Consider the following 24,032-nt stretch of genomic DNA (forward strand, 5'->3'; position numbering starts at 1 on the left):
TCAGTCCCTCTGGACAGCTAGGGGAAGAAGATGGACGCCATGGGAAGGACGGTAATTTCTCCAGCATGGGTTCTGGCATGGATTCACATGCTCATGAATATTCCCCGTTGTTAGGCTGGGAATCCTCGGTAAAGAAAAAAATCAGTATCAGTTTTGTTTCTGATTTGTCTTTCTTAGTAGTAACCAATCACTGATCTCTGGGTCATACTGCCGCCAGCCAATGACTGCCCTCTCCCTAAGCCCCGCCTCTGGCAGCCATCCTCAGATTTTTACCGCACGTTCAAGTGTTGGGAGTCCTCGTGCTTTAGCTCTCGAGTTTTTGCTGCGTTTTTGCGTATTTTCAGGAGATTTTCTCATTTTTTTGGTTAATCGAGCCTCAAGCTCCACCGTTTCTACTTCTGATAACGGGGACCCGTTTCGGAATTCTTCTACGCCCCTCAATGGTGAAGTTTTCGTCGAGTTTACGCTTCTTGGAGGATTCCGGAAGATCTGCGGCCTACCTCAACGGACATGGCCCAGGACAAGGGAAGCTCGACGCCCGGATCCAAGCTGTTCAGGTGCTACCCTGGATGCGGATTACAAAATGTTTTCGAGGACGAGCATTCGCAATGTCTCTACTGCCTTCATGAGGACAAGACCACGTGGAGATGGACTGTGCGTTCTGCAAGAACCTTTCGGAACGGACCAAGCAATATAGTCGTTCCTGCCTCGCCGCCTGGCTGGAGAAGGGCACAGCAGGTGAGAAGGCGAAGAAAAAGTCTGAGCGGGCTTCTAAGCCCTGTGAGGGCGCCCCGGCGACGGGGGCCCAACAGAAGACCAAGCACCGCGGGCACCGGGAGCGCTGAAAGGTCGGGCTCTTCGGCTGCCAGGCAGGGCGCGACTTCCCTGGCACGTTCAACCACGAGCCAGCGCTCTGGTTCAGGGAAGAGGAAGTCCGAGAACCCGGGTAAGCTGCTGGAGCGGCCTCTGTCGATCTCTAAGGCTCCCGAGGGGGAGCGAAGCACTGACCCTCCCCCCAAGGCGAAGGCCCAGGACGCACCGAAGGTGGTGAGGGCTTTGATCCAGCCGGCAAATGCCTCTATCGAAGTGGTCGCTGCGGCCCTGGCGAAGCCGGCCGAGACTACGCTAGTGGAGTCGGCCTCTGGGCCCAGAGTATCCCTACCACCGCGGAGGGAATCCTCTTTCCAGCCCATCGTTAAGACCCCCGTGAAGACACCGGCGGAAAAAGAGGGGGGGGGCGGTGGCCATTACAGACACTGAATCAGCCTCTGAGGAGGATCTGGTGGAAACTGTGAAGGGCCTCAACGAGAGGTTTGAGAAAGTTCGATCCCAGGGGAAGGAGCCTGCTGAGGAGATAGCGAGGATGGTGACGACAACGAAGGCCCGGTGGAGCAACCGTCCCTCCCGTCGCAGCCATTGCCCAGAGCCTCAGGATAGCTTGGTGGCTATTTTGTTGGCAATCCAATCCTTATGTACTGATATAAGGACAAGGTTACCACGGACCCCGACGGAGGATCCTGAGCCAGGACCATCGGGAAGCCCTCTGAACAAGCGGAGGAGAGTCCATCCCGCTCCCCCCTTTGTGCCCACAAGGCCTGTGGACCCCTCATCCCCCTCGCCTGACCCTTGGGTTGATATGGCGACGGATAAGGGGACGGGGACGGACGATGACAGTGGCGATGATACGACGGACACTCCTTCATCGCCTCCCCCTCGGGCCTCACCGCCCGACGAAATTGGCTCCTTTCACGCCATGATAGCCAGGGCATCCGAGCTCTTCCAACTCTGCCCGGAGGAACAGAAGAAGGAAGGCTGTCTTTATCAACGACGGGAGGCCAAGAGAAAGACGGTCCTGGCAGTGCCGTTGCTCGACGACATCTGGGACGAAGGGCTTGCTGTCCTCAAGAACCCTTCTACGACGCCCGCCAAGAGGGACAGGTACGAGAAGTAGTACTGGGTCACCGACACCGCCCCCTTGTGCCTCAGGGCCCAGCCTATGCCGGACTCGGTCGTCTCGGCAGCGGCCAAGAAGAAGGCAGCAGGTGCGGCAGCATCAACTTCCAATTCCCCACCAGACAGCGAGGGCAAGAAGTTGGACTCCATGGGACGATGGGTCATTTCGTTGGCGGCGACTATGATTAAGGCGGCCAATGCCTTGGCGATCGTGGCCCGTTAAGACAGGGAGCTTTGGTTCAAGTTAGCTCCCTGCTGGACTTCCTGCCGGACGATAAGAGAGCGGAGGCCCTACAGATTCTTCAGGAAGGCGAGGTGGCGTTGGATCACGCCATAACGGTGGCAACGGACATTGCTGATACCGGATTTCGCCAGATGGCCAACGGGGTTTGCCTACGACGACGAGGGTGGCTCAAGGCGACGGACTTCCGCCAGGACGTTCAGACCAGAGTGTTGTATATGCCGTTCGACAGCAACAACCTTTTTGGGAAGACGGTGGATGAGTCGCTCCAGGCCATCAAGACCGACTCGGAGACGGCCCGGGCCCTAGTGGTGCTTCAACGACGACGGCCCTTTCGGAGCTCCGGAGGCAGACCGGGTGCCTCCAAGGGATCCAGCGGTGGCTCTTCTACATACCGCCAGGCGGGCCGCTCCTCGTCCCAGGAGGCCTATAGAGGTCGCGGCAAGCAAGGAGGATCCCGCCGTCGTCGTCAAGGCGGCAAGGCCTCCACCAGGCAGGACTGAACCGGCCGTAGTGTCGGGCCCCCACCGAAGCACCCCGGTGGGAGGCCGGCTGACGAAGTTAGTCAGCGTGTGGGAGTCCATCTCCACCGACCGTTGGGTGCTGGACACCCTGGCCAACGGCACTCGCTGGAATTCCAAAAGAAGTGTCCTCTCATTCCTCCCATGGCCAGGAAGGAGAATCATGTCCCTCAACTGCTGTTGGAGGTAAGGGCGATGCTCAAATGTGTCATCGAGCTCGTCCCCAGGAGGCTCCGGGGCTCCGGAGTGTACTCAAGGTACTTCCTCGTCAAGAAGAAGACGGGCGGTTGGCGCCCCATCCTGGACCTGCGTCAGTTAAACAAGTACATCAAGGCACAGAAATTCAGGATGATCACCCTCCAGCACGTGCTGGGACAGCTGGAGGAGGGCGACTTCCTATCGTCGTCGGACCTGGAGGATGCTTACTTCCACATCCCCATTCTAAAAGGGCACAAAGTTTCTCAGGTTCGTGGTTCAGGGATGCCACTACCAATTCAGAGCCCTGCAGTTCGGATTAAAGTCGGCGCCCAGGGTATTCATTAAGTGCCTGGCACCAGTAACGGCGCGGCTGCGCCTGCAGGGGATCCACATCTACCCCTACCTGGACGACTGGCTAATCCGTGCAAGGACAAGAGAACTCACCGTCGAAAACACAGCGAGGACCGTACGGCTGCTCACGGAACTCGGATTTGCCATCAACTACCCCAAATCCCACCTGGTTCCGTCGCAAGTAGCACTGTTTTCTGGGAGCGAAGCTCGATACAGTGGGGCATTTGGCCTCCCCGTCAGAGGAGAGGACGAAGGCCATTTTGGGCAAGGTGCAACGCCTGCTAACCACGGACGTGGCCAGGGTGAGGTCCATCAAGTCCCTCCTCGGGATGATGTCCTCATGCATCTACCTTGTACCCCTTTGCAGACTTCGGATGCGTCTGCTACAGGAGTTCCTCGACGCCCGCTGGTTTCAGGCGACGGGCTGCTTCGAAGACAGGATCCCTCTCGATGAGGAGTTCCGTCAGGCGATCCTATGGTGGGGTACCTGTGCGCACCTCACGGCAGGCATGGACTTTCAGACCCCGGCGTTTCAGGAGATGGTGGCGACGGACGCCTCCCTGGAGGGTTGGGCGGCCCACACCGGAGATCTCCACGCAAGAGGCCTTTGGCTCCCGGAGGAGAGGTGTCTCCACATCAACATTCTGGAGCTTCGAGCAGTGTTCTGGGCGCTCAAGTCGTTCCTTACGTCCCTCAAGGACAAAGTGGTGAGGATCTTCACCGACAACACCACCACGATGTTCTACATACGGAAGCAGGGAGGCACCAGATCCCCAGCCCTATCCAAGGAGGCCCAGGAACTGTGGCACTGGGCCGTCGCCCAGGGGATGTTTCTGGTTCCCTTCCACTTGGCAGGAATAAAAAACTTGTGCCACGAGTGGGAACTGCGTCAGGACCAGGAGGATCGGCTCTTTTCGATGATGGGGCAAACCCTGGATCGACCTTTTTGCGACGGCGACGAACGCCAAGTGCCAGAGGTTCGCCAGCAGGTTCCCGCAGCCGAGGAGCATGGGCGATGCTTTCTCGTTCCCTTGGGACGGCCTGTTTCTATACGCGTTCCCTCCGTTGCCGTTGCTGCTCCGTCTCATCAACCAGCTCAAGAAGTCCAGGTGCAGAATGATCCTCGTCGCACCGGCGTGGCCGAGGCAGATCTGGTTCCCGGACCTTCTGGACTTGTCAACGTCCCCACCAGTCAAGCTGCCGGCGGACGCGGATCTTCTCTCCAGAGCAGAAGGCGGCATTCTTCATCATGACCCGGAGTCGCTGAACTTGCAGGCCTGGCTCCTGCAGCACTAGAGTTTGGAGGGTATGATATCCCGGCTGATTGCAGAGAGGTTCTTGCAAAAGCCAGGGCGTCCTCAACTGTCAAGTGCTACGGACATAAGTGGAAGAGGTTCTCTGGTGCCGTGCACAGAAGATTAACCCTCTCCGGATTATGGCCCCTCAAGTACTGCCATACCTACTGTCACTGGCCAAAGCTGGACTGGCTCACGCCTCCATCAAAATACATCTGGCTGCCATCTCCCGATATACTAGGACTACGGGACGGGTGTCCTTGTGGTCTCATCGCCTGGTGAAGGAATTTATGAAGGGACTATTCCGATCGTTCCTGCCGGTGAAGGCTACAGCCCCGGCGTGGGACTTTAATGTGGTGCTCGTGGGGGCCCCTTTCGAGCCTATGCATTCGGCGCCTTTGAAGTTCCTGTCGTGGAAGACGGCGTTCCTCGTGGCCATCACCTCCGCACGACGAGTGGGAGAGATCCAGGCCCTATCTTGCAAGCCTCCATACTTGACTTTTCACGACACGAGGGTGGTGCTGAGGACGCACCCCTCCTTCATGCCCAGGATGCTGTTGGACTTCCACCTCAACGAGCCCTTGGTGTTACCAGTTTTTTTCCCGTCGCCTTCGACGCCGGCCGAGAGGACTTTGCACTCGCTGGATGTAGCTAGAGCACTGAAGTTCTACGTGGACCGCACAAAGAGTTTTCGGAAGACGTCACAGCTGTTTGTGAACTTTGGGACTGTGAATCAAGGGAAGGCTCTTTCGAAGACTTCCATTTCCTGATGGCTCTCTGGCTGCATCATGCACTGTCACCGGTTGGCAAAGTGACAGCTGCCCGGCCGTCCGAGACCCCATTCGACCAGAGCGATCGCTGCTACCACGGCGTTCCTGTCAGGGGTGCCCCTGCTGGACATCTGCAGGGCTGCTACGTGGAGGTCGACGCACATCTTCACAAGATTCTACTGCGTCGATCGGGACTCCAGGGAGGAGTCCAGGGTCGGCCAAGCAGTGCTGCGCAACCTGTTCGCTTAAGGTGAGCCTGGTGAGGAGGTAAAAGATGCTTAATGTTGAGTTGTTATTGCTTAATGTTGAGCCTGTTGCCACCTCCCGTGGTTGTGCATGTGTGTACTGCTATGTATTCTTTTATTCATGAGCATATGAATCCATGCCAGACCCCATGCTGGAGAAGGAACAAGTTACTTAACTGTAATTGTTGTTCTCCAGCATGGGTCTGGCATGGATTCACATGCGAACCCTCCCGCCTACCCCTCTGCGGCTATTCACTTGGTCATACTGCCACTTTACGTGCTACCAAATCTGAGGATGGCTGCCAGAGGCGGGGCTTAGGGAGAGGGGCAGTCATTGGCTGGGGGCAGTATGACCCAGAGATCAGTGATTGGTTACTACTAAGAAAGACAAATCAGAAACAAAACTGATACTGGTTTTTTTCTTTACCGAGGATTCCCAGCCTGACGACGGGGAATATTCATGAGCATGTGAATCCATGCCAGACCCATGCTGGAGAACAACAGTTACAGGTAAGTAACTTGTTCCTTACCCCGCATCGTCCACTATCAAGGCGGCCACCGCACTGGCGATCCTAGCCAGGTTCGACAGGGAGCTGTGGTACAAGCTGCGTCCTATTTGAGTTACTCCCAGATGACAAGAGGATGGAGGTGATCGCTCTCTTCCAGGAGGAAGGGCTTGCGTCGGATCATGCCATAACCGTGGCGCTCGACGTTGCCGACACAGGGTTCCAGCAGATGGGGAATGGTGTCTGCCTTAGTTGCCACGGCTGGATGAAGGCCAGGAATTTCTGCCAGGAGGTCCAGGCGAAGGTACTAGACATGCCTTTTGACAGAGAACCTTTTCGGGAAGGTCGTCGACGAGTCTATACAGGCCATCAAGTCGGAGACGGCCCGGTCCTTGGGCACCCTACAGCAGCACTGCTCTTTTTGTCGCTCCTCCAGAGGAAAGTCTGACTAGTCATCGAAAGGGTTCTCATCCTAACGTCGTCCTTCCAGACCTACGACTCAGGAAACCTACAGAGGCTGGTCTGAGGCCTATGGTGGCAGAGGACAGGGTCGCCGTTGCCTGCAAGGCACTAGTGCCGAAGCGAGCCATAAATGACCAGGACATCGGGCGTGCACCCCGGTGGGAGGCCGGCTGTCGAGGTTCGTCAGAGAGTGGGAGAAGATCACCAACGACAGATGGGTGCTGGATGCTCTCGCCCGAGGACATACCCTGGAATTTCAGCAAAGGTGTCGTGGATTCCAATGGTGGCCCGTCAGGAGCAGCACCACCCTCCGATCTTAAGAGGTATGGGCCATGCTACGAAAAGGGGCGATAGAACTTGTTCCCCAACGACTCTGGGGCTCCGGAGTCTATTGCAGCAACTTCTTGGTCAGAAAGAAGACCGTGGGATGGAGGCCCATTCTAGACCTATGATGTCTGAACAAGTACCGAAGTGTTAGGCAGAAACCTGTGCAGTTCCCTCTGGGACCACTGCAAAAGATTTAAGTCTACAGGTGTTGGCAGTAAACCCACTTGGTAGCAGTCTGTACCACACGGATTCACTGTGGTAGCTGTGGCTGAGCAGTCAGACTTCCCTCAAGAAGAGTTAGGCAGTATACAGAGGATACATATTAGGTACAGAGGCACAGTAGTACAAGCAAACACTGACCAGAGCTAGGTGTAAAAGTATAAACTTATTTATTAAAGGTACACTCATAAATTACACTAGCACATTAGAAAACATAAGAAAGTCAAACACAGTTACTATTACTCATATGTACATCCCTAATCGTTTGTTGGACAATTTTAAGTTAACACCACTTATTTCCAACCAGAGGTGATCGCTTAACGTTAGATGGTACTCCAACAAGTATTACCAAAAGGGAGGGAAAAGGCAAAAATAAAGAGAGCAGTAAGGTAAAACGCTTTTCACATAAGGTTAGCAAAGACAGTCAATAGTGGAACAAGGGGGATTAGTTTGTGGCCCGCGTTAGAGGGAGCCAGGCGAAAATGTGCCCAAGATCACACAATGTCACAAGTCTTTGCAGGTGAGTAGAAAACGGTTTTACTATGGTTCTGAAAAGTTTAGTTAGGGTGTCCCAGACCTACCCAGGTTCGAGAGCCGAGGGCTAAATCTACCCCGTACAATCGGTGGCAAGGGAGGTCGGGTGGAACACAGTACCTTTTAAAAGTGGAAAGGATCCTCCAGCGGTGGTAGTCGTTCCTGGTAGTGGGTGCAAGTCGCGGCATCGTCCCGAGGAAGAGGTGATCTCGACGGGGAGGAAGGCTACAGGTCGTTGCACTACCAGGGATGAGGCCAGCCGTGGAGTTCTCCGGTCACAAAGGATTTTTACCCCTCTTTCGCGGTTGAGGTAAAAAGTGGTATCCCGGTTGCCGGGGTGCTTGGCACAGGCAAGGCGGCCACGAGATGCTTCGGGATGGCGAAAAGAAGGCAGCAACTGGTTGTCCCCACCAGTTAAGGGAAGAAGACTCTCCGGCGGGAGATCTCCTCTGTCGTCGGGAAAAGTGGTGAGACGATTCTGCAGGGCTTCACCGGTGGTGTCGTCTTGGCAGGTCGGCTCGGCTTCTCCCTCTTCGGCTTCTTAGGTCCTGTGGCGACTTCTGAAGAACCAGTCCCAAAAACCCTGCTTTTATGCAGCAAACCCCCATTCATACAGCCTAGCTGTCACTCAAACATGCTAAGTGGTGAGCGGGGTGGCTCACCACTTGGGCCAATCACACTAGAGTGCGACCTGAGTTGGCAAGGCAACTCGGTCCAGGGTGCCTAAACCCCCTCCCACACCCCCTGTGGTACCCAGACAGAATGGCACCACTTTGGAGGGCTTCTGTGCAGAAGCCCGCCAAAAGTGGAACAAAGGCTCGACTCGGGTTCAGGGTTACTGAAGTGAACCTAGACGCTATTTTGGAGGCGATTTCCGGCAAAAAATCCCAACCGGTGAATTTATATTAATTAAATAAACCGGCGGTATCTTTAACATTGCACCAAAAAGTGGTGCATCAAAAACCAATGGGAAATCCCATTGGGAAATATTCCGGTGGAATATTTCCGTCGTATCCACTGCCACCAGCCAGAACTCGGCGAGGGGGGACGGGACAGTACCCCCTCGACAACAGACCCAGGGGCAATCTAATTGCCCCTACCAGTACTTCCACAGTAAGATGGTTTGTACTGGTTAAGTTCCTAAGTTAAGACTAGTAAAGTCAGTGGTAACTTTACTGACCCAGGGAGACAGTAGTCAGTCCCAGGGTGTGGAGTCTATGTTTGGGGGTCTCTAAGACACCCCTGTGCTACTGCACTGAGGGTGCTGTGTAACACACATTCAAAAACCAATGATGGCCTATGGGGAAAATTACCCCCTAGCCCATAAGCACATAGCAAGTCACAGAGAACACTCTCAAGTCGTGTCCAAGAGTGAGTGTAAAAGAGTCTCACTCTTGGCAGGAGAAAAAAATAAACCCCACAAATCCAGCAAAGCTGCTGGGGGACTCACTAGGTTAGGAAATTCAGCCTAAACAGAGAATTCTTCCTAACACTCGCCCCCCCCAGACTAAGGGACAGGAGGATTTAATCCACTCCTGGATGAACCTCATACCTCTAGTCGATGACATACATCCTAGAGAGTCCATCAGCATTTTGATGGTGACACCCTGACCTGTGCTCAATGGTGAAATCAAACCCTTGGAGGCAGATTGACCATCTCAATAGTTTTGGATTTTCCCCTTTCATTTGCATTAACCATCTCAAGGGTTGGTGGTCAGTCTGAATGACAAAAGTAGAACCATACAAGTATGGCCTAAACTTCTTCAGTGCCCACACAATAGCAAAGCATTCTCTTTCGATTGTTGCCCACCTTGTTTCAGGATCCTTCAGTTTTCTACTGATGAAGCAAATGGGGTGTTCCCTACCCTTCTCATCCAGTTGGCTAAGAACTGCACCTATACCTACATTGGAAGCATCAGTTTGTACAATGAAAGTTTGGTGGTAGTCAGGAGCTCTGAGTACTGGAGCTTGGCAGAGAGCTTTCTTCAGGTTTCCAAAGGCCTGATTGCATTCCTCAGTCCATTTGACCTTCTTAGGGAATTTTGGAGAGGAGATTACATTCAGAGGAGAAGCTATGGTCCCATAGTTCTCAATTAAATTCCTGTAGTACCCAGTGAGGCCTAAGAAGGCTCTCACCTGGGTCTGAGTAGTAGGTGTTGTCCAATTTTGCACAGCTTCAATCTTGCTGAGCAAAGGCCTTATTTCTCCACCTCCTACCTCATGTCCAAGGTAGACCACTTTACTCTGACCAATTTGGCATTTGCTTGCCTTTATGGTCAGAGTGGCCTGCTCAAGAGCCTGCAAAACATGTCCTAAGTGGGTCACATTTTCTTCCCAGGAGTGGCTGAAGACTGCAATGTCATCCAAGTATGCCATGCAGAAGTCCTCCAACCCAGCCAGAACTTGGTTCACCATCCTTTGGAATGTTGCAGGTGCATTTTTCAGTGCAAAAGGCATAACCTTGAATTGGTATAGGCCAACTGGGGTAGAAAATGCAGTTTTCTCCTTGGCATGGTCTGTCAGGGCTATTTGCCAATAGCCTGACTTAAGGTCCAGTGTGCTGAGGTACTTGGCTGCACCAAGTTTATCCACCAACTCATCTGTCCTTGGCAAAGGGTGGGCATCAGCCTTGGTGACTGCATTAAGAGCTCTATAGTCCACACAGAATCTCAAGTCTTTGGATCCTGCCTTTGGTACTAACACCACTGGGCTAGACCATGGACTAGTAGAGGGCTCTATTACCCCGAGATCAAGCATCTTCTTGACCTCACCTTTGATGTGGGTTCTGACATGTTCTGACATTCTATATCCTCTGCTTTTGACTGGCAGACAGTCACAAGTGAGTATCTCATGCTGTCCCTAAGGGGTCAAGCCTGGTGAAAGTGAGAACAGGGGGGCAAACTGATTTAACATAGTTTTGCACTCCTCCTGTTGCTCAGGGGTCAGATCTGAAGAGAGATTAACTCCTTCAACCTTTGCGTCCAAAGGTAAGCCTCTCATGAGGTCAGGTAGAGCGTCACTCTCCTCCTCCTCCTCTTCCGATGAAGCTAGAAGCAATGCTCCTACTTCTGGTCTAGAGACATAGGCTTTGAGGAGGTTGGTGTGGAAGACTCTGGGAGCTTCCCTGGGTTTGCCCAGATCCACCAGATAGTTGACCTCTCCAAGTTTTCCCACAACCTTGAAGGGTCCCATCCATTTGTCTTGCAAGGCCCTCTGCCTTGTTGGGAGCATAACTAGAACTAGCTGGTCTTGAGTAAACTCAACCATGTTAGCCTTCTGATCATGCCAATGTTTGATCAGAGCTTGGCCAGCTTTCAAGTTATCACTTGCTTCTGCCATCATGTGTGACATCCTCCTTCGGAGACCTATCACATAGTCAGTCACTCTGACTGGCTTGGGGGAAGGAGCACTCTCCAACCCCTCCTTAATCAGGGCCAAGGGGCCTCTGACGGGATGGCCATAGAGAAGTTCAAAGGGAGAATAACCTACTCCCTCCTGAGGGACTTCCCTATAAGCAAATAGAAGGCATGGCAGTAGAAGGTCCCACTTCTTCTTAAGGGGTTCTTCTAAGGCACCTATCATGCTCTTCATGGTTCTGTTAAATCTTTCTACCAACCCGTTTGTCTGGGGGTGGTAGGCGGTTGAGAACTTGTAGGTAACTCCGCAGGTTTTCCACATGGCTTTCATGTAGTTGGACATAAAATTTGTCCCCCTGTCAGAGATCACCTCCTTAGGAAACCCAACCCTGGTAAAGATACCAAGGAGGGCCTTAGCCACATCCTGAGCTGTAACAGTCCTCATAGGAATTGCCTCAGGGTACCTAGTAGCATGGTCTACTACAACAAGGATAAACCTGTTGCCTGAGGAGGTTGGGGGATCAAGGGGACCAACAATGTCAATCCCTACCCTCTCAAATGGGACTCCCACAACTGGGAGAGGCACTAAAGGTGCCACATTCTTGGAACCGACCTTACCAGAAGTCTGGCAGGTATGGCAGCTCTTGCAATACCTATCTACTTCAGCCCCCATTTTTGGCCAATAGAAGTAGAGAGAGAGCCTTTCCTTGGTCTTCTTGAAACTCAAGTGACCAGCCAAAGGAATCTCGTGGGCTAGTTGCAAGAACTGTTGTCTGTTCTCTTGGGGCACTACCAGGCGTTGGTAAGCTCCAGGTTCAGATTCGGTTGGTTCACTGTAGAAGAGGCCATCTTCCCAGTGTAACCTATACTTCCCAGGCTCTTGCCCATCAGCCTGAGAAGCTGCCTGCTGGCGGAGACCCTCCAGAGTTGGACATTCTTTGTCCCTTACGGAAAGCTGTCCTGCTGGGTCCACCTTCTGCCATTAAAGACTGCAGCTCAGGATGGTCAGCCGGGTCCAGGTCTCCAATAAGTTCTGGACCTCCTTCTAGCTCTTCTTCAGAGTCTAGTTCAACCAAACCGGGTTGTACCTCCCTCTCAGCCTCAGCTGGAGGTGGAGTTACAGGTGTAACTTTGGACAACCTCGGGGAAGTCCTTGTTGGAAGCACTGGAGTGCTTGCTGTAGGTTTTTTTCTAGGAGTCTTGGGTTGCCCCTTTGCTCCTGATCTGGTAGTTACTGCAGTAAGTTGCTCCAGTGGGAGAGGAGTGATTTCTGTCATCTCCTGAGATAAACTTCGCAGGGTTTTCTCCCTTGCAGACTTGGTGAGCTCCCGTAACCTTTTACTAGGAGGTCTGTGGGTAAGAGCTTTCAGGTCATTTCCCAGCAGAACTCTTCCTGGCACTTCACATTGTATACTGACAGGTATCTTCACAGCCATATCATTACACTGGATGAGAACTGGTAACTGGGGACACATCTGCACAGGCCCTCCAGCTAACTTGGTGAGGCATTTGGGTGCCTTAGCAACATCCTCTGCCTTGAAAAATGATTCATCCACCACAGTTATGCTGGCCCCAGTGTCCCTGATGGCAGGGGTCTCCTGACCATTTACGTGGACACTGTCCTTATAATACTCTTTAGTATTATCTGGGATAGAATTATACACATCTAAATTTTGTTGTTCCCACAACCCCAGAGAGACTAATGACACACTGGCTGAGACTCCGGTGGGTTCGTCAGCCAGTAGTAGAAAGTTTCCACTTGCCATAGTGACTTCCTCCTCTGGAGCGAAGGCTAAGGAGACAAGTTGGACCCCTGAAGGTTTACCCTTACATCTGGGATCTCCTTTCACATGGTCAGTAGCCTTACAAACATAACAGGCCCCAAAGGTCCTTTGGAATGGAGGCTTGTTCTGACCTCCTTCTGGTTTAGCACCAGAAGGTATACTACTCTGCTGTGGTTTCCCAGGTGGCTTACCCTTATGGTTTTGCTTGGGGCCCTCTTTGGAATTAGGATTATTAGAATTCTCTTTGGAGTCTTTCTTAGGCTGTCTTCCCTCATCCTTCTTCTGAGTTACCCCAGAATCCTTGAGTAGCCCTGTTGGCAACCCACAAGTCAGCAGCCTTAGCTAGTTTCCTAGGATCTAATTCCTGTGAATCAGCCAAGTGCTGTCTGAGCTCAGGAGAGCAGGCATCATAAATTGACTCCATCATTACAAGGTTTCTCATTCCTTCATAAGTGTTCACCTTGTAACCCTTAATCCATCCCTCTAAGTTTTTCAACCCTTCACACACCCAGGTAGCCCAAGGGGTACCATCATGCTTTTTGAGGCTCCTAAACCTCTTAAGATACTGGGAAGGGGTCTTCCCAAACCTAGCTATCAAAGCTAGTTTCACACATTCATACTCTTTCCTATCCTCCTCCCCCAACTCCATTACCACATCAGTTGCAACAGGGGGAAGCCTAGAGAACAACCAGGTGAGTAACTCATTACCTGTGATGTTCTGGAGCCCATGATTATACTCAAACATAGACAACCAATCCAACACATCCAACTTAGGCTCATACATACCAATCAATTCCTTAGGCATCCGGGGTCTTTAAGGACTGGAACTTCTAGAGGAGCCAGAGAGAGAAGCATTCTCAACAGACAATTTCTTCATTTCTAGCTCATACTTGAGCTCCATTTCCCTTAGCCTTAGTTCTTTGTCAGTTTGAGCATTTAGTTTCTTGTACTCTAATTCAAGTTTCATTTTCTCTAGTTCAAAGTATTGAGGGCTAAATGTGGGACCTGGCAAAGGTCCAGTAGGTACAGCTGGTAGAGCAGACAGAGGCCTAGAGGGACTATCTACAACAGTTTCATCCTCCTCTTCTGGTTCTGACCCAAGATCATCAATGCTTTGTTCCATATCAAGATCATTGCTGCTTTCTACATTTGCTGGAGTGATGGGTTCCTCTGGACCATCCTCCAGACTTTGGTTTTCTAACAACCTTTCTATTAGCTCTATTTTCTTCCCTTTAGTCATGAGATTCTTATGCGTACAGAGAAGTCTTAGACAATCAGCAGTTTTTGTAGCAAGGGACTCTTGACTATAACTTTCCATAGTAGACAGGTTAAAAATGACTTTCTTTCTTGTGCTTAAGCTTTGTGGTTAGTTGCACTAAGGTATCTCAAAAGTACTCTAAAGTGTATACTCCATACAGATCCCACCGCTGCCACCAGTGTTAGGCAGAAACCTGTGCAGTTCCCTCTGGGACCACTGCAAAAGATTTAAGTCTACAGGTGTTGGCAGTAAACCCACTTGGTAGCAGTCTGTACCACACAGATTCACTGTGGTAGCTGTGGCTGAGCAGTCAGACTTCCCTCAAGAAGAGTTAGGCAGTATACAGAGGATACATATTAGGTACAGAGGCACAGTAGTACAAGCAAACACTGACCAGAGCTAGGTGTAAAAGTATAAACTTATTTATTAAAGGTACACTCATAAATTACACTAGCACATTAGAAAAGATAAGAAAGTCAAACAGTTACTATTACTCATATGTACATCCCTAATCGTTTGTTGGACGATTTTAAGTTAACACCACTATTTCCAACCAGAGGTGAGCGCTTAACGTTAGATGGTACTCCAACAAGTATTACCAAAAGGGAGGGAAAAGGCAAAAATAAAGAGAGCAGTAAGGTAAAACGCTTTTCACATAAGGTTAGCAAAGACAGTCAATAGTGGAACAAGGGGGAATAGTTCGGGGCCCGCGTTAGAGGCAGCCAGGCGAAAATGTGCCCAAGATCACACAATGTCACAAGTCTTTGCAGGTGAGTAGAAAACGGTTTTACTATGGTTCTGAAAAGTTTAGTTAGGGTGTCCCAGACCTACCCAGGTTCGAGAGCCGAGGGCTAAATCTACCCCGTACAATCGGTGGCAAGGGAGGTCGGGTGGAACACAGTACCTTTTAAAAGTGGAAAGGATCCTCCAGCGGTGGTAGTCGTTCTTGGTAGTGGGTGCAAGTCGCGGCGTCGTCCCGAGAAAGAGGTGATCGAGTTCTCCGGTCACAAAGGATTTTTACCCCTCTTTCGTTGAGGTAAAAAGTGGTATCCCGGTTGCCGGGGTGCTTGGCACAGGCAAGGCGGCCACGAGATGCTTCGGGACGGCGAAAAGAAGGCAGCAACTGGTTGTCCCCACCAGTTAAGGGAAGAAGACTCTCCGGCGGGAGATCTCCTCTGTCGTCGGGAAAAGTGGTGAGACGATTCTGCAGGGCTTCACCGGTGGTGTCGTCTTGGCAGGTCGGCTCGGCTTCTCCCTCTTCGGCTTCTTAGGTCCTGTGGCGACTTCTGAAGAACCAGCCCCAAAAACCCTGCTTTTATGCAGCAAACCCCCATTCATACAGCCTAGCTGTCACTCAAACATGCTAAGTGGTGAGCGGGGTGGCTCACCACTTGGGCCAATCACACTAGAGTGCGACCTGAGTTGGCAAGGCAACTCGGTCCAGGGTGCCTAAACCCCCTCCCACACCCCCTGTGGTACCCAGACAGAATGGCATCACTTTCCCGCCAAAAGTGGAACAAAGGCTCGACTCGGGTTCAGGGTTACTGAAGTGAACCTAGACGCCATTTTGGCGGGGAGTTCCGGCAAAAAATCCCAACCGGTGAATTTATATTAATTAAATAAACCGGCGGTATCTTTAACATTGCACCAAAAAGTGGTGCATCAAAAACCAATGGGAAATCCCATTGGGAAATATTCCGGTGGAATATTTCCGTGGTATCCACTGCCACCAGCCAGAACTCGGCGAGGGGGGGACGGGACAGTACCCCCTCGACAACAGACCCAGGGGCAATCTAATTGCCCCTACCAGTACTTCCACAGTAAGATGGTTTGTACTGGTTAAGTTCCTAAGTTAAGACTAGTAAAGTCAATGGTAACTTTACTGACCCAGGGAGACAGTAGTCAGTCTCAGGGTGTGGAGTCTATGTTTGGGGGTCTCTAAGACACCCCTGTGCTACTGCACTGAGGGTGCTGTGTAACACACATTCAAAAACCAATGATGGCCTATGGGGAAAATTACCCCCTAGCCCATAAGCACATAGCAAGTCACAGAGAACACTCTCAAGTCGTGTCCATGAGTGAGGGTAAAAGAGTCTCACTCTTGGCAGGAGAAAATAATAAACCCCACAAATCCAGCAAAGCTGCTGGGGGACTCACTAGGTTAGGAAATTCAGCCTAAACAGAGAATTCTTCCTAACACGAAGTCTCAGAAATTCAGGATGACCACGTTGCAATACGTACTCGGCCAACTGGACAGAGGGGATTTCTTGACATCGCTGGACATGGAGGACACCTACTTCCATGTCCCAATTCACAGGAAACACTGAAAGTTTGTTTTGTGGTGCACGGACAGCACTACCAGTTCAAGGCCCTACCCTTCGGCTTGAAGTCAGCCCCAAGAGTGTTCACGAAGTGCATGGCCCCGGTGGCGGCCCATTTGAGTCATCAAAGCCCGCTCGCGAGAGTTGGCCGTCAGACACACGGAGGCGGCCGTCGAGCTACTGACTGATCTGGGATTCTCCATCAATTAGCCAAAGTCCTGCTGACACCATCGTAAAACGTGCTGTTCATGGGAGCCAGACTCAATACAGTGTAGTGCCTGGTATCACCCTCGGAGGAGATGGTAGCAGCCATTCAAGGTAAGGTGCAGCTGCTGTTGTCGATGAAGACAGCCACGATGCAAACCATCAAGTCCTTGCTCGGCATGATGTCCTGCATCTACCTCATCCAGCTCTGCAGGTTACAGATGCAACCTCTTCAGGAGTTCCTGGATGCTCGCTGGATACAAGTGTCCGGAAACTTTGCAGGCGAGATCACTCTGGACGAGTTCCAGCGGGCGATAAGGTGGTTGGGTGTCTGCTCCAACATCGCCCGGGCACAGGATTTCAGAACCCCCCCATTCCATGAAATGGTCACCATGGATGCTACCCTGGAAGGCTCCGCAGCCCACACCGGGCATCTGCACGCCAGAGGCTTGTGGCTACCGGAGAAGAAGGATCAACATCCTAGAGCTAGGGGCAGTGTTCTGGGTTCTCGAGTCGTTCCTTTCCATCTCTGAAGGGCAAGGTGCTGAGGATCATCACGGCAACACCACCACGATGTTCTACATCAGGAAACGGGGCGACATTCTATCCCCCGTGCTCTCCAGGGAAGCGCTGGACTTGTGGCGCTGGGCCGTCGACAAGAAATGTTCCTCTTCCACCTTCACCTAGTGGGAGTCAAGAACACTATTGTGGACTCCTTCAGCAGGGAATTGCACTCCTGCCACGAGTGGGAACTTCGGCAGCACCAGGTGGACCACATCTTCGCCCAGTGTGGCAGTCCCCAGATTGATCTGTTTGCGACGGTGGCCAAATGCCAGAAGTTCACCAGCAGATTCCACCAACGGAGGAGCTTGGGGTACGTGTTCTCCTTCCCGTAGGAAGGGATGTTTCTGTACGCGTTTCCTCTGTTGCCTCTCCTGCGAAGAGTCATCAACACATTGCAGGATAATTATCATCGCCCCGGCGTGGCCGAGGCAGATTTGGTACCCGGTACCAGCGGTCCTGGATCTTGTTACCAGAGAAGGAGGTGCAATCCTGCATTACGACCCAGGATCCCTCAACCTGAGGGCTTGGCTCCTGCAGCCCTAGAATTTGGAGGATATGAGTTGCCTGCGGATTGCAGGGAGGACCTCGCAAAGGCCAGGGTGTCTTCGACTTTGAAGTGCTACGGTCACAAGTGGAAGCGTTTTGCTATGTGGTGCCGGTCGCAGAAGACTACCCCTCTGCGGGTCATGGCCCCGCAAATTCTTCTGTACTTGGTATCCTTGGTCAAGGCTGGACTGGCGCACAGCGCGATCAAAGTACATCTGGCGGCTATCTTGTGCTTCACCACGTCTCCAAGAAGGTCTTCACTTTGGTCTCATCTACTTGTCAAGCAGTTCCTCAAAGTACTTTTTTTGATCTTTCCTGCCGGTGAAGGCTCCTGCCCGGTCGTGGGAACTCAATGTGGTTCTGACGAGGCTCATGGGGGGGCCTCCTTTTAGCCTATGCATCAGGCCCCTCTCGTTTCTCTCGTGGAAAACTGCTTTCCTTGTGGCCATCACCTCTGCCAGCAGGGTGGGCGAGATACAGGTCCTATACTGCTAACGACCATACCTGACTTTCCACGAATCGAGGGTGGTGCTGCAGATGCACCCCTCTTACATGCCGAAGGTTCCATTGGAATTCCACCTCAAAGTACCTTTGATATTACCTGTTTTTTCCCCCCCCAAAACCTTTGTCACCGGCTGATATAGCCTTGCACTACCTGGAGGTTGCTGGTGCCCTGAAGTTCTACGTGGCATGCACAAAGAGTTTTTGAAAGACTTCACAGCTGTTCGTGAATTTTGGTCCTGTGAACCATGGGAAGGCCTTGTCCAAGGCTTCCATCTTAAGGTGGCTTTCCGGCTGCATCATGCCTGGCTGTCCGAGAGCCCACTCCACCAGAGCGATTGCCGCGTCAACAGCGTTCCTGGCTGGTGTGCCCCTGCTGGACATCTGACAGACATGACAAATGTCTACTTTGTCGATCGGGATTCCAGGGAGGAGTCCAGAGTCGGCCAAGCAGTGCTACGCAACCTGTCCGCTTGAGGTGAGTCTGTTCCAGAGGTAAGAATGAATTGCTTCTGTTGAGCCTTGCCACCTCCCATGGTTGTGTAATGTGGTACCGCTGTGTATTCGTTATTCATGAGCATGTGAATCCATGCCAGACCCCATGCTGGAGAAGGAACAAGTTTCTTACCTGTAACTATTGTTCTCCAGCATGTGTCTTGCATGGATTCACATGCAAACCATCCCTCCGTCCCTTCTGCGGCTCTTCTTGGTCATACTGCCAATTTACGTGCTTACCATATCTGGACATTGCTGCAGAGGAGGGGCTTATTGAGAGGACTGTCTTTGGATGGGGGCCATATGACCCAGAGGACAGTGATTGGTTTATGGGAGGAATACAGTTTGTGAGAGAAAGTGAAAGTTTTTTCTTTTACCAAGGATTCCCAGGCTGATGACGGTAATATTCACAAGCATGTGAATCCATGCCAGACCCATGCTGGAGAACAATAGTTACAGGTAAGTAACTTGTTCCATCTTGCACCAAAGACCATCTTAATTGCACAATAAGGGTCAGTAGTTTTTGCTCCAATTACTTAACTTCTTTTATAGAATATTGTTGAGATGAGTCTGACCCATTTTCTTTTTTCTTTTTTTGTTGTCGCTGCAGGACAAGATTTCCTTTGAATATAATGTTGAAAGGATCATCGATGATTGGATATTAATGGGATTTCTTGTTGGCAACGATTTTATCCCTCATCTACCTCATTTACATATTAACCACGATGCATTGCCGCTGCTATACAGAACATATATTAGTGTCTTGCCTCAGCTAGGAGGTAGTTAATCTGCATTTGTTTCAGATAAGTTTAATGTGATCAGTATTAATGTGCTGTTTAACATATGTCAATTTTTATAGGTATGTGTTGCAAATTAGAGACCTTGTTATGGGCTTGTTTGCATTTGGGGTTGTTACCATTTTTGTTTTTCATTAAATGAAAAGGTATACATGCAACATCAAGTAATCAAGAAATGGTTGTTTGAGCCCACTTTTCATGCATCAAGACTGACGCAGTATCTGATTACTCTGGCATTTTGTGTATTCGGTTATGTTGACTTAAGATCTGTATGGCTCATTGTTACTCAATATAAGTTGGCATGGTACTAGGCTTTTTCCTCTAGCTACTTTGATTTGGATCCTCACCATGATGTTGATTGCTCTGTGGAGTTTATGAAATTAGGTTGATTATCTAATCCTAAAATACCCGCACATGGGCAATGTCCTGTACATTGATGCATGTGGACATTGATTTTGCTTGTGCCTCTTCACAGGGGCAAAGGAAATACTAGGGTTGAAAGATCGACTGATACTTATCTGTTTCATTTACATGGGTGTCCCTCTGTTCTATGATATTCAGAGAGACGTATGTGCAAAATAAATTAAGCAGAAGCTTGCCCCTGCCTCCTAAAATGCAGGAAATATGTATTCTATGTCAATGGAGGTTGACCATTGATCCAAATCTTCTTTATCTGGCTCAACTAAAAGATCAAATGCAAAAATATGTTTGGGGGAAAAAAAGACTGGAATTCATGTGGAGGGTCCCTTTGAGGTAAAGTCGAGATTAATTTTTGTCATTTCCACGCTTGGCACCATTGTAACTTGATCAGTTAGTCCATAAAAGGTTCCATTAATGTTACTTAGATTTTAGGCTTTTAATATGACTTGTAGAGGTACATGGCCCTTTCCCGAAGGTTTTTATTGAATCAGTGTAACAGTTTTGGACCAAGGCACCAAATCCTTTGCTGTGTAAGTCTTCCTTGCCATAAATCTATAGATTCCCAAGGCGTTCATCGCCGAGGCAGTTGTTTGTGCATTCAAGGGCTCCATCTTATAATGTCTATAGAACCCGTGTGACGAAGATAAAATATTAAACCGTTCGTTAGTGTCTTCAAATGCCACTGAATCAAATTGTTACTCTTACAGTATGCATTTATTCATCTAGGCCGTGACAAAATCCTATTCTGGTCAGAAGTTGAAGGACAAAGGCAAAGGGTTCTAAGTGCCATGGCCTATTTTTTTACCAGAACTTTGCTATGAGGCGTTTCAATCATAAAGCTAAACTGATTAAAGTAGTATACTTTTCTCGCTTTTTGTAACATGAGCCGAAGTCAGGCTATATACTCTAGAGATGTTGATCTGCAGAGGTCCAATCAAGGACATCACTGCAAGTATTAAAAGAAATGTCCAAGCAAGTCTTTACAAGAATGACATATAAACTAAACACTAACTGCCCAGCCTGAAAGGAAAAAACAGTAAAATCAGGCTGCATAACCACTGTAGGCAGACTGAATAACTGCAGAAGGAATATAAAATAGACACTTATTTGGGGAAAAAGAATATAATACACAAAAATACAATTAAAAAAAAAAGTTTTGTTTAAGGTAGACTTTGAGCACATAAGGGCCCTCTGTAAGGCTAGTGGGTCTGGTCTCTTAGTATACCTTGCACCTAGTACACTAGTTCTCTACCATAGTTATTTAGTGTCTCGACAACATCTAGCTCGCTGTCTTGGTGCTTGCATATGCCTGTGCTTCATTGCTACGTTCTTGAGTTGGCTGAATCGTACTATTAACGCAGTAGTGTTTTCAAGCAGGAGGCCCAATGGTGCTCTGGTCATGAGGTCATGTCTGTTAGGATTCCCTAAACCATATGTTTTTAGATCAGGAAGATTAATCTGCGCCTAGTGTCAAGACTGATTTCTTAAATCAACCCTTTAATGTTAGAATGCTGACATTCCGGGAGAAGGTGACTTATTGCACAAGCTGGCTAACACCAAAGCTCCGGGCTTGCACGCGAAACAGTGACTTCTCTGGCGAGGTAGTCCACATGGGAGCTGGACAGTCCACGGACACTTCCGAAGACTCTTGGGGTTTGTAACCTCAAATAGGAATCCAGACTAGCTGGTCCCACTAGTCCAATGGCTGAAGCACCAACAGGGGTCTTCGGAGATCTTGCAAAGAAGCACTGCTTCATCGGGCCTGTCTCTGGAGAGGATGCTGGTCCACTGCAGAAGTCATCCTCTGGTCGTCAACGGGGTGCTCTTCGTTGTAGGATTCTTGCGTCCAACGTAAATCTGAAGAATGGCTGCAAAAACACTTCTCTTATCCAGATTTGGAGCTGTCCAAGCCCAGCAATGGAGAGGATTTGCGTCATTGAAACATCCAGTAGTTGTTCAATTGGGGACAAACAGCCAGTAGTTGTCCAATCGGGGACAACAACTGGTTTCACATTCACCCAGCAGCAGACTCTCTGCCACCAAGGGATGTGGATTGGGACAAGACAGTCCCAACCCCCCTCCGTTGGGCTCTCACACAAAGGCTCACTCACCCACGAAGCAGCAGCTTTCCTGGGCAAGTGCATGACCTTATATGGGATTTCCTAACCTTAGCTGGCAAGAAGATCAAACTACAATATGGTCAAAGAACAAGTGAAAAACCTTGTGGCACGGCCATCTTAGGGTGCTAGCCACCTTTAGTAGCCATTTGCTAAGTAAAATAATACAAAAACTGTAAAAATATTATTGCTGCCACCAGCTTGTTTTAGGCACATATAAGTAAACGGAACCCCATTAGAATAAAAGCTAAGGAGATCGAAAGTATCCCCATTGCACTGCAAGGCACTGTGTGTAATATACAAAATACAGGAATCAAAAGGAGAAACCTAGTCTGTCAGTACTGATAGTCTTAGGGACTAGTCAGTTTCCTGATAACAATGAGCAAAATACAAGGCAAAGGAAATGAAACTGAGGACTTCACTTCCTTCAAATTGTCAGTTCGGGTAAAAAAATAAGCAAAAAGGGTGTCCCATTGAAATTGATGCAGGGAAATGTGCAAAAGAGAATATCTTAGCACGGTTTCTCTGTATATCCCTGACTTTCCCATGGGGGTAAATGTGGCAAAGTAGTCAAGGCACTTTGAAGGTGGGAACTGGGGGGATAAAATGGACTGCGGTAGCCTACAACAGAACAGACTGATAAACATGCTATGCAGGTTCGACCATCTAGTCATGGTTTACTTCCTTAGTAAAAGATAGGTGAGTTCCTGTCATGCTATACTACTTGTGCATGTATCCATAATGCACCTTGAGTCAATACCCTCATTGTTTTTTTGTTTTTTTTACACTGATCTGGTTGTAGGAATAAGGTATGGAAATAAACCAATCACCGAACAAGACTAGCCCATCAAAGTAACTTTTCCATGCATAGATTGTTCGGACTGCAAAGAGATCTACTGGTCCCCAAGTCGAGATCAAGCTATCCGTGAGAGGGACCACCATCCAATCTCCAATCTGACATGGTTAAGTCCTATACAAATATTGACACAAACTGTCTCTCAATTTCTGGTCTGTGTCCTGGGACTACCTCTCCTTTTAAATTCTGTTCTAAGTGTAATTCAAAGGCCCCATTGCATGACATCCCTTAAGGTCTCTAATCACTTCCTGCTCAGGGACCACACACAGGAAGTGTATGTAGCTTGAAAAACTAGCAAGCCCAAGATGCTTAAGAGTTGGAAGCAGCAACACTGGGCAGTGTTACGCCAAGGAGACCGTTGAGATGGACATGAAGACCTAATTGAGGTTCGGGTCTGGGGAATTGTTAAGGAGATGTATCATTTTTATGTGTCAACCTCTCTGCTAGTGAGCCCCCAGCACCTTTTGCTGGACTTCTGGACCTTTTTTCTTTATATCTTGAATGAGTAGATCCTTTTTCCACATATTAATTCTTATAGGCTGTGTCTTTTGGAACTCTGTTCTGTGTTTTACCTTTACAATGGAGTCTACTTTCCTCCATATCTCTTTTAAGGCATCTATAATATACTTTTTTAGCACACGGCTCCTTATGGGCAGTTTTGCTGGGAACCATTTGGATTCTCCTTTGAGTTTCTTTCTTTATCCTTACTACTGTTTGTGTAATATCACCACAATGTACTGTACTACATGTATGTATCCTTCATATGTCCTTGCTCGTCCTACCAACATGTAAGGCACTCGACCAATGTAACCATTTTATTGCCACCCACTTTCTGTAACTAAGACACATTCTTGAAACAGCACCTCGATGCCTCTGGGCTGCTGGGCGCTTTACAAATACAAAAAGAAATAAAAAGGATAAAGGGATACTTTGTCTTTATCTCGGGAGGGTAGCTCAGGGGCAACACAGTCACCTTGGAAGCAAGAAGACTCGGAGCAACATATTTTTGATCCCCGGGTACGCCGTTAGAAACCTCTGGGTATTAAGCGTGTTATAAATAACCAATTATATTATATTGTTCCTCCTAAAAACTTAATATTCAGAGAGACTGGTACACCCCACCTTATGTGGAGTGCCAATGGGATACCTAGTATCGCCCTTCTCATTGCTTCTGCGACTTTATAATCGCAT

The 24,032-nt window shown here is 49.7% G+C and overlaps 1 protein-coding gene across 2 annotated transcripts in view; it reads left to right on the forward strand.

Moving 5' to 3' along the window:
- XRN1 (5'-3' exoribonuclease 1) overlaps positions 1-24,032 on the forward strand; it is a 2,611,979-nt gene that overhangs the window by 366,616 nt on the left and 2,221,331 nt on the right. For both annotated transcript variants that reach the window (XM_069618274.1, XM_069618273.1), the window contains exon 8: positions 19,262-19,430. In XM_069618274.1, coding sequence (XP_069474375.1) covers positions 19,262-19,430 — 169 coding nt within the window. The remainder of the gene's footprint in view (positions 1-19,261; positions 19,431-24,032) is intronic.

The sequence above is a fragment of the Ambystoma mexicanum genome, chromosome 10 (genome assembly GCF_040938575.1).
Source record: "Ambystoma mexicanum isolate Mex_15411 chromosome 10, UKY_AmexF1_1, whole genome shotgun sequence".
In the NCBI taxonomy this organism is placed as follows: domain Eukaryota; kingdom Metazoa; phylum Chordata; class Amphibia; order Caudata; family Ambystomatidae; genus Ambystoma; species Ambystoma mexicanum.